The following is a 14,071-nucleotide window of genomic DNA, read 5'->3' as shown; positions in this document are numbered from 1 at the left end:
AAGAGCCTCTCAGAGTGGCAGTGTCTCTCAGAAGTCAAGATGGGCAGAGGATCACCAATTCCCCCAATGCTGCGGCGAAAAATAGTGGAGCAATATCAGAAAGGAGTTTCTCAGAGAAAAATTGCAAAGAGTTCGAAGTTATCATCATCTACAGTGCATATTATCATCCAAAAATTCAGAGAATCTGGAACAATCTCTGTGCGTAAGGGTCAAGGCCGGAAAACGATACTGGATGCCCGTGATCTTCGGGCCCTTAGACGGCACTGCATCACATACAGGAATGCTACTGTAATGGAAATCACAACATGGGCTCAGGAATACTTCCAGAAAACATTGTCGGTGAACACAATCCACTGTGCCATTCGCCGTTGCCGGCTAAAACTCTATAGGTCAAAAAAGAAGCCATATCTAAACATGATCCAGAAGCGCAGGCGTTTTCTCTGGGCCAAGGCTCATTTAAAATGGACTGTGGCAAAGTGGAAAACTTCTGTGGTCAGACGAATCAAAATTTGAAGTTCTTTTTGGAAAACTGGGACGCCATGTCATCCGGACTAAAGAGGACAAGGACAATCCAAGTTGTTATCAGTGCTCAGTTCAGAAGCGGTATGGGGTTGCATGAGTGCGTGTGGCATGGACAGCTTACACATCTGGAAAGGCACCATCAATGCTGAAAGGTATATCCAAGTTCTAGAACAACATATGCTCCCATCCAGACGTCGTCTCTTTCAGGGAAGACCTTGCATTTTCCAACATGACAATGCCAGACCACATACTGCATCAATTACAACATCATGGCTGCGTAGAAGAAGGATCCGGGTACTGAAATGGCCAGCCTGCAGTCCAGATCTTTCACCCATAGAAAACATTTGGCGCATCATAAAGAGGAAGATGCGACAAAGAAGACCTAAGACAGTTGAGCAACTAGAAGCCTGTATTAGACAAGAATGGGACAACATTCCTATTCCTAAACTTGAGCAACTTGTCTCCTCAGTCCCCAGATGTTTGCAGACTGTTATAAAAAGAAGAGGGGATGCCACATAGTGGTAAACATGGCCTTGTCCCAACTTTTTTGAGATGTGTTGATGCCATGAAATTTAAAATCAACTTATTTTTCCCTTAAAATGATACATTTTCTCAGTTTAAACATTTGATATGTCATCTATGTTGTATTCTGAATAAAATATTGAAATTTGAAACTTCCACATCATTGCATTCTGTTTTTATTCACAATTTGTACAGTGTTCCAACTTTTTTGGAATTGGGTTTGTAACAGTTTTTTCTTTGTCTTATTAAGTGCAAACAATAAGTGCAACCATAATCAAAGTACTCTCTCAATATCCAAAGCTCAAACAGAGTCTAAAACAGAGACCAGAACTAAGAGGTGTTTACATTTACCCAGCCTAATTTGCGTGCATCAGGGAGCTTGCCTTTTACTTTTGCTTTCGAAATTTGCAATTGCACGTATTCTACAAGATAAGACATTTATCAGATGCCTAGGCTCTGTTGCGCAACGAATCCTCCGCCATGGTCTTGTCAGTCATTTCGTTTTACTCTCGTCACGTGATCAGTGAACTGTGATTCCTGCAGCACTGTGTGCGACTCTGCAGCTCGTGCTGGATGAGCAGAGCAGACGTTTACAATAGTTTACACCTGGAGCAACAGTTTTCTCAAAAGAGAAAAAAAAAACAACTGAATTAAGACTGAAATGAACACAATAAAAATATTAAAAACAAAAATTTTAACCCTTAAAGGAGTATATGGCTTGGGAAAGAATCAGATCATGAAATTATCGGTACTCATCCATCTCTGAGACAATCATCCCACAAAGACTTTTTTAAGGTACTTTCATCAAATAGAGAACAGATATAGATATATAGATTGTATATGTAAATATATACAAATGGCTACAACTTCAACAGAATATAGTTTTAACCATCCCTGATTTAAAAAAAAGTTATGTTTAGGCACGTACAGTGTACAATCAATGTAATGAAAAAATATAACCATTATATAAACAAAATAAACATTAAAATACACACTGTATATGGCCACTAGTTAACACGATATAATTTCAAACCTGCTAATCCTGATACATTTTGCACGAGGTCTACACAAGGATACCAAGAAGGTGACGTAACTTCGTTGTTTACATGGAGCTGAGCTGATAGATTGCCAGAATGTTGTCTTGAAACCGCAGAAGAACGTAAACTTGTCTCTACACGTATCTACATGTTTATGACATTTATCAACAAAAAACAGCTTAAAAAAAAACAAAATATGACACCCATATGGAACAGCAGTCCCACCAAAAATAACTATTTAGACAACTTTACAAGCTCAAATAATACACATTTTGCATAGAAAAAGTGTATAAATGTAAATATAAGCTTCATATTTCAATATAAAATTCCTGAGTTTTACAGAATTACTCAAACTGCAAAGTTAAAACTGAGTTAAAATATTTTTCTGTGGTTAGTTCTGCTGCTTACCACAATGATGTTGATAGAGCTGAACTCGTACTGAACCCAGAATATTCCTTTAATCCATTGCAAAGCCTGTGAATGGGCTTAATTGGTCATTACGTAACAGCAAAAAAGTCCCTCCTCTAGTTCACAGTGCAAAGTGTGTTTGTACTTAAAATGTTGAAGAGCTAAACGTTTGCTATGGTTACATGTATTTCCGACAGCTAAGAGTGCATAGTGCCGCTCTGTTTAGAGTAAAGAGACAAATGCTGCACTTAGTAATTTACTATTTAGCTTTTTTCCCTCAGCTGCTCGTAGTGTGTACTGCAGTGAGCGTGAGGGGTTGCTAATGATGGCCTCCAGAGAGCCCGTCCATTCCACACCAAATCCCTGTGACCCACTTACAGCAAATCTAGTGCATACTTTTATCCTAAAGACATACACACTAACTCAAGCTATACTCAAATTGACATAATGGCCCATGGACGGAGGGGGCTCCCATCCTGGGTGCATAAGAAAAACTGCCTTTCTGAAAGTAATGTGCACTGAAAACTAAGAGAAGTGTGGTCCAGTAAGTGGGTCAAACACGCTTGGATTCTTGAAGGTACAGTCACATCTAGCTGTAGTGGGGTTTCTGTAGCTGATCAGGTTTGTGTTTCACATCTTCACAAGAATAACGTATGCATGCGGTCTAAACACAAAAAATACAAAGTTTTGAGGGTCTTAGACTGTTCTGCTCTGTTTGCTGCGGCTTTAAAAAAATAAAAACAGAGGACATTGTACAGATATCTTAGTCATGCCTCAGAAATGTCCACTGACAAATTATTTAATCAAGTTAATACTGATTTACCAATCTCAATTTCTTTTTCCACATTTGAGTTTATTTTGATACTGAACCGCAAATCCAGACAGTGTTGGTGAATAAAGATCATATTCCTGAGGTTGAAATCATATCCAGTATTTTGAATGGTAAGAATCACTTTACACAATTACAAGAATGCAGATTCTTCTAGCCACACAGTCATTGCGTTTGAAATATGCAAGTGTCCAATTCATAACAAAATGCAAGTATGATTTGCATTCTCAGTAGGGCTAGGCGACATATATCGTTACCATGATATGAAATGTCTATCGTTAAAGATTTTGCTATAGTGTTTAGGCCATTTGGGAACAGACGTCACAGTTACGAAAAACAGTAGTAACAAGTGGAGAAAAATGGGCAAAATCCACAGAATAAGAAAAAAAATGTTTTGTTGTGCCTTTGTATGTCTGAATCGGAATGCAAAAAATATATTCTTAATTTTTATAGAATACCGTTGTTGAAGACGCCTTTTGAAGCTAAACACAGATGTCTATGTTGCAAGTCACAGACTGGACTGATGAAACCTGCAATGGTTAGTCTACTATTAATGCATGAATTTGATGTAAACATTAAGTCTACATAATATTCACATTTGCATTTCAAAGGGGACATATATACATAGCAGTTACAGCATGAAATAATATTTAAACCTATAACATTTTACAAAGATAACTTTTAAACATGTAACATTTTAATCTCACAATTCTGTCTTGCATTTGCGTGTTTATATCTCCCAGTTTGGACCTCATAACTTGCAATTGTGAGTTTCTATCACAATTCTGAGGGGAAAAAAGTTAAAATGGCAGGATATAAACTCATAATTCTAAGGAAAAGAGACAAAATAGCAAGTTTATCTCACAATTCTGTTTTTCCTTCTAAGAACTGAGAGATATAAACTCATATTTGCGAGTCAGAATTGTGAGATATAAACTCAAAATGAACTTTATTATTCTTTTATTGTGTGGCTACTGCTCAACTGTCATTTTCTGCCACCAGGTAGGCTCCGCCCACAAAAAAAGTCATTGCTGTTTGCAAACACCTAAATGGTCTATATTGCGGTATGTAAATACATGGCACTATATAAAGAGAATATAAAGAGTGGGACGTGCTTGATGTTAAAGGTGCCCTAGAACTTCTTTTTAAAAGATGTAATATAAGTCTAAGGTGTCCCCTGAATGTGTCTGTGAAGTTTCAGCTCAAAATACCCCAAAGTTTTTTTTTTAATTCATTTTTTTAACAGCCTATTTTGGGGCATCATTAACTATGCACCGATATATAGGTTGCGGCCCCTTTAATTCTCGTGCTCCCCCGCCCCTGGAGCTCGCGCTTGCCTTGAACAGCATAAACACAGTTTACACAGCTAATATAACCCTCAAAATGGATCTTTACAAGATGTTCGTCATGCTGCTTGCATACATCGGCTTGCATACATCGGATCATGTAAGTATAGTATTTATTTGGATGTATTACATTTGATTCTGAATGAGTTTGAGGCTATGCTGCGTGGCTAAAGCTAACATTACACACTGTTGGAGAGATTTATAAAGAATGAAGTTGTGTTTATGAATTATACAGACTGCAAGTGTTTAAAAATGAAAATAGCAACTGCTCTCTTGTCTCCGTGAATACAGTAAGAAACGATGGTAACTTTAACCACATTTAACAGTACATTAGCAACAAGCTAACGAAACATTTAGAAAGACAATTTACAAATATTACTAAAAATATCATGATATCATGGATCATGTCAGTTATTATCTGCCATTTTTCGCTATTGTCCTTGCTTGCTTACCTAGTCTGATGATTCAGCTGTGCACAGATCCAGACGTTAATACTGGCTGCCCTTGTCTAATGGCTTGATCATGGGCTGGCATATGCAAATATTGGGGGCGTACATATTAATGATCATAACAGTCGGTGTTATGTTGAGATTCGCCTGTTCTTCGGAGGTCTTTTAAACAAATTAGATTTATATAAGAAGGAGGAAACAATGGGGTTTGAGACTCACTGTATGTCTTTTCCATGTACTGAACTCTTGTTATTCAACTATGCCAATATAAATTCAATATTTAATTCTAGGGCACCTTTAAAAAGAGTTACAAACGCAATATATCCTGAAAGGGAGAACTCAGTGCTGTGCTCGCTCTGACTGGCACACCGCCAAAGTGTGCACACAGAAAGCCGCCTCTCTCAGAAGGCGATCATGAATTTGGGACGTGCTCAATGTTAAAAAGTGTTATCAAGGACAAAAAGCAGTGGAAAAGAACTCACTTCAGTTCACGTGCTGACTGTCACAAAGCATGCGATCGCAAATTCAGTTCTCTTTCATGACCATTGCGTTTGAATGGTCAAATACACACGCAATTATGACAAAATGCCCATCGTATGGAGTATTCATGTAAACACAGTTGGTTACGTCATGCAAACAACAAAACTGACTCCATACATGAATATTTACACTAGGATTATGGAGAATGTGGCCTTTTTCTATTAATCTCAGTCAAACAAAAAGATTAACACCAAAACTAGCCTCAGCAGCATACAGACTATGTTCAGGACAAGAAGTTCTTCCTAAATTACAGCAAGTTGACTATCACTGTTGCAAATAACTGGAGCACAGATTATTTAGTCTTTTTACTTCAAAATGTCATATTTAATTCAATGTGTAACTTGCCATTTCTTTGTGATTATTTGTGAAATTTACTCACAATTTCCAAGTGAAAACTGGAAATTTGGAGTCTTTCTGATCCAGAGAGTTAATCGTGAGTTCAGCTTCAAATCAGAATGACGTTCTCGGGTTCTGAACTAGCAATCAGTGTAATCTACAGGGTCGGTGTGCTGTCAAAGATGGAAGATTATCTTTACCATGACAACAGAGGCCATAACAATATCATAGTTTTAACCAAATGGATGTCAAATTGTAGCGAGCGGTTTGTCAACACCTGCCAGCAATCAAAAGCACATTAGGTGTTGAAACCAAATTTATTGGCACGACATTGTTCTTAGGAAGACGTATCATTACGTGCTATTACACTGCAATTTCCTTCAGTGATTTTTCTAACCACACATTTGAAGCACGCATGCTATCAGCACTGCTACGATTACATGTGAAACATAAAACATCACAAAGGAGATCTCATGTGTTTTAGGTGGCTATGAGGTTAAATGGAGAGCAAACTGTCTCCTGTTTCACAGATAATCTCACATTTGTTCTTGGGTTTTCAGAAGAGATCTTCTGCACTCAAAAGCCTGAGATCTCAATATGAACTCAAACAAGTCCAGATGATCCAAATTTACAACTCACTCTCCCAGCTAACAGGGAATGATCTCAAAACTTTAGCTAACATTGTGGCAAGGTTCTTGAAGAAAGTTAAAACAAACGTTCTTCTAGTAAAATTAATAAAAAAAAATGGCTCAAAGTTATCTTTAATAATGTTCTCAAAAACTTAGCACAAACACATTATTTATACATCGTTCATGGAATGTTGAAAGGTTTAGTTGGAAGTTTGTCTTAACGTTTAACTAATGTTACTACTTGTTACAAAAATAACAATTCCATAATGTTTGAAAAATGAAAGTGTGTATCTGTGTAAAGCCCTGGGTATACTTCGGCCATCCGCGTTCGTGCACTGTCCGCATGACGTAAATCTCAAGGCCGGCCGCACAACCCGTCCGTGTGCAGCCCAAATTTCGAGACCGCGCGGACGTTGTGCGTGCAACAGCGCATGTGCAAGCAGGACAGAAGAGTCCACTAGGTGGCGATACGCAAAATACTGAGCCCAATGTGCAGTCGTCGAAGAAGAGTGTGTAAAGAGCGATTCAAAAACAAGACAAGTAAACTCAGAAGCATGCCTTCTCCATCGTTTTTGATTCCTGTTCTCTTGGTGTATCTTCTGAACTATGTTGCAATGGTGAATGCACTATTTTTCTTCTGCGAATGTCCCATTGATGACAAGATGTCTGATAAAGAGTATAGAAAAAATTGCACTGCGCATGTGTCGAACTTGATCATCCGCGCGCATCCGTGGTTTAGTATACTTTGAAAGATGCGCGGACGCAACTGCACGCGGAAAGTGAAGTATACCCGGGGCTTAAGCGCTCCGTGAAGAGTGTCAGAGATGTCAATTTACAACATGTTTTTGAAGCGTTGACCATTGTAGCCAATCACAGACATATCTGTTGAGTGTGTGAACACAATAGCCAATCAGAGGTGTTTAAGAATCCACTCAACAGCGCTCAAAATGCTAGGGGGAAATGCTGGTATCGTCACATTTTTAAAATTTCAGTACCGACTTGGTACCGAAAAGTCAGTACTTTTAACAACACTACAATAAAATGCCGTGTTCACGAAATGTTGTAAATACCGTAATTTTGAGATGACAACACGTGATGTTCTCGTCCTCGGAATGAGAATTTAGCTTTTTTATGGCAAAACTATCAACGCCTAAAATAATCTGCAGCAGTCAGGTGGTCACATGGTACAAGTAAGAGCTCTCTGAAAACTCCCAGCCTACAAGTCGTAATTACGAGCTATACGAGGACGTGAACGCTTTTACCAAAATGAAATCTCGTAATTACAGTAATTACGACATGGCGTGAATGCACCCTTAGTTTCATAGAATCTATCATGATGGGTTGATGAAACACATCTGGGTTTTTTAAGGTAAGCTTCACTGCTGTCACCAATTCAAACGGGAGTCAAAGGGAATGGACGGCTGCACTTTATCAAATCAATGAGAGCATGAGAGTGAACAACATAAAACCAGTGGAGCTCTCAGACATTCGATACGCTGCGGACGATGAAGTCAGGCGAAGCAGAACATTGTCTGTGGGAATGTGATTGCTGCAGAAAACATGGCTAGAAAGTGGGCCATGTGTGTGTGTGTGTGTTTGAGAGGGAAAGAATCGAGTGCTCAGGCCATGTTTGTCATGAGTGGTGTGGCGATGTGACACTGTCAGACAATGATAAAATGAGAAGAAATATAATTTTAGTATTATCATAAAAACGCATGTGTCATGTGTCTTTTTGCTTCAAAGTCTTTACTGATTTATACTATAAGCCCAAATAAGTTGGCAAAACTCAAAAAATTTGATTTTTATTTTGTATTCATACATTTTAATTGTTCTTAACTTGAAATTTGAGTAACTTAAAATTTTCATGTAACCTCAAAGTGAACATTTTTATTAGTGTAAACTTAGCAAGCTATAACAAGCTACAACACTTAATTTTAGCATTTAATCTCCCTTTCGAGTGTCATGGATAAAGCATGCTGGGAAATAGAAATCCCAACTCAGTTTCAGTTAAACTTAAGTTCTTCTAAATTAAAAGGAATAAGTTCATAAAACTCAAAACAATGAAACAGTTTAGTTTACTTAAAATATATCAGTTGTGTGAACTTGAAAGAAAAAGATAGCGCTTAATACTCATAAAAGTTCATTTGACTGACTTAATTTGTTTGATTTAAGTTTGTCCTACTCAAACCAATTTATTATTTTGAGGGTTAGGGTTAACAGTGTACAGTAAACATAAGAATAACTGGTAACACTTTAGTTTAGAGTCCAATTCTCACTATTAACTAGTTGCTTATTAGCATGCATAATTCTAGGATATTGGCTGTTTATTAGTACTAATAAAGGACATATTAATGCCTTATTCTGCATGACCATATTGTTCATCCCTTAGACCTAATCAATACCTAAACTTAAGAACTACCTTACCAACTATTAATAAGCAGTAATTAAGAGTTTATTGAAGCAAAAGTCATAGTTAATAGTTAGTTAAAAGTGAGAATTGGACCCTAATCTAAAGTGTGACCAAATAACTTTTATATTGTTAGTAATATTTCAAGATGAACACTTTCTGGACTGAAGCAACTTAGATTTACTTGATTATCCAAACATCATTATTTATACAAATCATGTTCAAATGTGAGTCTCGAATATGATCATCACAGGCTTCTGAGGAAGGTTTATTTGTTCATCTCTCAATCATTATTGCATTGCATTACATTATATACTTTAAAACTAGAGCTTTAATCATAAAACTAAGCATTTAAATATCATCTTACTAAGGCATTATGATTGGCAGATATAGAGTGATAACTGATATTTATATGCATTTTTTGTCAGTAGTCTGATATACTGTTATAAAAATCTCATTATTTACATTAAAAGCTTTCATATAGATATAAATGTCAGCATATGCCCCAAATTGAATATTTTTGCTCAACACAATTTAGGTGTTTTTTACTCCTCGAGTATGAGCTTCACATTCTCACTTTATCATAATATATGAGCCATAAAAGTCTGATGTATAAAATATGACACAAAACATAAAACACATATGCAAACTTTTTATAAACACTTTGTCTAAAGCTTCAGTAAACTCTTCCAATTTAAAACATTAGATTTTTCTCTGCCTATTAATTCATATGTCAGGCTTTACATGGTTAAGAATCTTCACGCAGATCTTTCCCATACAATCTCATTCACATTTCCATATATTTTAAAGGTGCCCTTGATTCAAAAATTGAATTTACCCTGGCATAGTTAAATAACAAGAGTTCAGTACATGGAAATGACATACAGTGAGTCTCAAACTCCATTGTTTCCTCCTTCTTATATAAATCTCATTTGTTTAAACGACCTCCGAAGAACAGGCGAATCTCAACATAACACCGACTGTTACGCAACAGTCGGGGTGAACGCCCCAATATTTGCATAATGCCAGCCCACGTTCCCAACAATTATCAAAGGGATTACACAAGGGCAGCCAGTTAACGTCTGGATCTGTGCACAGCCGAATCATCAGACTAGGTAAGCAAGCAAGAACAACAGCGAAAAATGGCAGATGGAGCAATAATAACTGACATGATCCATGATATCATGATATTTTTAGTGATATTTGTAAATTGTCTTTCTAAATGTTTCGTTAGCATGTTGCTAATGTACTGTTAAATGAGGTTAAAGTTACCATCGTTTCTTACTGTATTCACGGAGACAAGACTGTCGTTATTTTCATTTTTTAAACACTTGCAGTCTGTATAATGCATAAACACAACTTCATTCTTTATAAATCTCTCCAACAGTGTAGCAATAGCCGTTAGCCACGGATCACAGCCTCAGATTCACTCAGAATAAAACTTTTAACATCCAAATAAATAATTTACTCACATAATTCGAAGCATGCATACAGCATGCATGACGAACATCTTGTAAAGATCCATTTGAGGGTTATATTAGCTGTGTGAACTTTGTAAATGCGCTGTAATATAGTTGACAGCTCGTGTGGCAGGAAGCACGTGTCTTAAAGGGGCGCCGTCGAGTGTAAATCAGTGCATTGTTAATGATGCCCCAAAATAGGCAGTTAAAAAAATTTATTTAAAAAAAATCTATGGGGTATTTTGAGCTAAACTTCACAGACACATTCAGGAGACAACTTAGACTTATATTACATCTTGTGAAAGAACGTTCTTGGGCACCTTTAACATTTTTCCACATTCGCTTTTGATTCTGAACATGGATGCAAACGAGATTTTAAAGCTTTGTGACGATTAAATTAGGGTCTGTTCCTCATCAAAGCTGATATATAATAAGACTTGTAATATATAGTACAGCACATCAGTCATATGTACTAGCTGTAGGTTATTTTATTGTGCTTTTTGTTCCTTTTGGAACTTGACAGATGATGTCACTATAAAATGTCATCGTTTGCAAAAGAGCTGCATGAATATTCAAACACTCTCCTGTGTTTGGAACAATGACATAACGTGAACTATTCCTTTAAGTCTTTGAGTGTGTAGTACAGTCTCAGCGTTTGCCACACACTGGCAGTCTTATCACCATCCTTTAAGATGGCTGAAGCTTAGCTGACGTCCAAGAGCTAAAGGCAAGATCTAACGGCAAAGGCAGAGTTTTCATCTTTCTCCCTCCTGTCCCAGATCTGCCCGTTCCTGCAGGCCTCAGCGCCTCCTCTAAAACAATCACAGTGAATATCGATGCAGTGCACACCGTCTTTGCACTATGAAAGGTCACTGGTGGACCGAACGTGTATTACAGGCATGTTTCACCACATACCATGACAAACACTTTACATTCACTGACCTACTTTTCAAAAGAGGATTTTCATTCATTTCCTCTGGAGACGGTTTTCTGCATTTAGCATGGCTATCAAACCAGCGGGGGTGGGTGTGGAGGCCATTGTACCGCCAGCTAAACTGAAGCTGCTTTTTTACATTAATGAACTGCACTTTTGAAGGTGAATGTTGTCACTGGAGATATGTCTTGTAAGATACATTTCTGCAATAGATAAACAGATCGGAATAACGCTTGATCTGATTCTCTTTGATTTGAGGCTGTGATATATCCTGGAGGATGCACGCATGCTTTCCACAAGCTAGTTTTTCAAGTTTTCAGTGCACACAAAACCATAAATCACAAGGATTTCCAAAGAACTGCAATGATGCATTGCCTCATATTCACTGAAGATACATATGTTGTAAGAATGATCTTAAGGATATTAAAATAATACATGCATGCATGCATGCTTAACTGCTTTCCATACAGTGGTTTTTTAATGCAATGAAAAATACTTTTGATGGCGAATGATTTCAGTGCATGCAGAACCATCAGTCATGAAAAAATCACCAACAAAGAATTACTGTATATTCATCATTTGGGACATGATTATAAGCAACAAAATAATGTAATAAATTGTAGTATTCAAAATGTGGGCATGTTATGTTTATAGCTAGGGATAATGCATTCTATTCTATTTAAATGAGGCCTGTTTTATAATGCATGCATGCTTGACAGCTTTCTACAAGGTAGAAGTGTGACCTATAGCAGAGCTTCAATGGATCTAGGCGCTGACCCACAAAGAAACCCATTTGAAAGTGGGCCTGAATGTATGTGACATTGAAATGAGAGGTGACAGTAATCCAACATATGATGTAAAGGTATTGGCATAGCTGGAGCACTGTGAAATCACAAAACCTAACCGCATATAGGTATAAAACTTGATTATTTCAGCATTCGAATGCCATTATATGAATCTCCGCTTCTGTTAGGAGTCGCTGTCATCATTTGATCGCGAGTGTTGATTTGTACTCACAGTGATGCGAGGGATGTTCTTTTTGCCCTGGTATCCTGACATCTCTGCGCTGATGGCTGGAGATCCGCACGCGTAATGGTTCCCGAAGCGCGTTTGGAGAAGCGACGCCCCGCAGCTCAATGACACCCGCCGCCGTCGGCACAAAACAACCCGGATGCGATGGTGGAATGTTTCCAGACAATCCTGAAGAGATGCTAAAGGTGGATGATGAATTTCCCCTCGGTTTCAGGTGACGGGCTCTTCTCTCTTGCTCCGGCGCAGAGGCAGGACGCTCCAGACAGACACTGATGGAGATTTACGCGGCCAAAGCCACCGTGCATGCGCAACACCCCACCCTGATCCACACACACACATACACACGCGCGCGCGTGCACACACACACACACACACACACACACAGAACAAGATTCACGTTAGAGAATCAATTATATTTCTATATATTATTTAGAATCACAAAATTATTTTGATGATAAATTTGTGTGAAACACAAAAGCAATCAGAAGAGTTAAATTTTCTGAATAATATGTCCTGACTGTTGATATATTCTGTGGTCTCTTTTTGAATAATGTACATTTTGTATACAAATATGGGTCAATGACATGACGGGTCATTCAAGGCCTTAATAATAATAAAAAAAACAAAGATATGACATTCAAAGTAGGCTATGTAAGGTAGTACAACTAGATCTCTTTTATTGAATTCAAAAGGTTTTAATTATATTTTGCTACATATAAAGGTATTTTAAATATTTTGAAGTGTCAAAAGGTCATTCGGTTTAACGTCCAAAGGCCAATACAGCCATTTCATTTGTGATTAAAATATCTTAAAATGTAATAAACGTATATATATTTTTTATTGTGGCATGATTTTATAACATCAACCTAGTGCAACATGGTATTAAAATTATGTGTAGAAGTCGTTGCTTTGTTATGAGAAAGAATGTCCGGAAAAATGAATTTCATTGATGTCATTCGGAGTAACCAATATAAAGAGACAATTTTGGATCAAGTCATGCAGTCAAAATCACGTGACAGGATGTGACATCACTCAGACACCTGCAAAGGACCACATGGTCATGGAGCAATTCACTTGTACATACTCATGTCCCGAAATATCAGGTCATTCCGTACAACTGCTATAAAACATGGAAATGTTGTAATATTTTAAAAACAGCATAAAACTGAAAGTGAAAGGGAGTAAAACCAAAATTTTAGTTAAACCGAATTACTTTTTTGGTGACAAAATCTTGTAAAAATGACAAAAGCAGTGTTAATTGGTTATAAAAACCACATAATCTCATTGTTTTCACTTAATAAAACATCAAAATTAATTATATCTGCATTATATATTTTTTTTACACTTTTAAAAACCTTATTCATCAATGACCCATATAGTTTTTTGTTTGATGTTTAGATAAAAAATTCCGTTCAATTAAAAAAATAAAATAAAACTATCAACATTTCTACAAACCTACAAATGTCTTAAATAAAATAAAATCAAAGCTGTTGGGCAATATATATGTTGTATTTACAAGTATTAATATATCTGTTCTTTTTTCATTATTCATTATGTTTAGCAGCTTTATTCATTGATAGATCTGATGTTTCAAGAAAATCTTGCTGAAACCATAGAACA

General features: G+C 37.0%; 1 protein-coding gene across 1 annotated transcript in view; it reads right to left on the bottom strand.

Annotated features, from left to right (window-relative positions):
- The window catches only part of dpysl2a (dihydropyrimidinase like 2a), a 37,748-nt gene extending 24,927 nt beyond the window's left edge, over positions 1–12,821 (bottom strand). Inside the window, exon 1 of the mRNA XM_048210454.1 lies at positions 12,437–12,821. Coding sequence (XP_048066411.1) covers positions 12,437–12,478 — 42 coding nt within the window. The 5' untranslated portion in view covers positions 12,479–12,821. The remainder of the gene's footprint in view (positions 1–12,436) is intronic.
- Positions 12,822–14,071: the final 1,250 nt, after the last annotated feature.

The sequence above is a fragment of the Megalobrama amblycephala genome, linkage group LG12, assembly GCF_018812025.1.
Source record: "Megalobrama amblycephala isolate DHTTF-2021 linkage group LG12, ASM1881202v1, whole genome shotgun sequence".
Classification (NCBI taxonomy): domain Eukaryota; kingdom Metazoa; phylum Chordata; class Actinopteri; order Cypriniformes; family Xenocyprididae; genus Megalobrama; species Megalobrama amblycephala.
The sequence above is the reverse complement of the archived record's forward strand: the minus strand, read 5'-3'. Positions and strand labels throughout refer to the sequence as shown.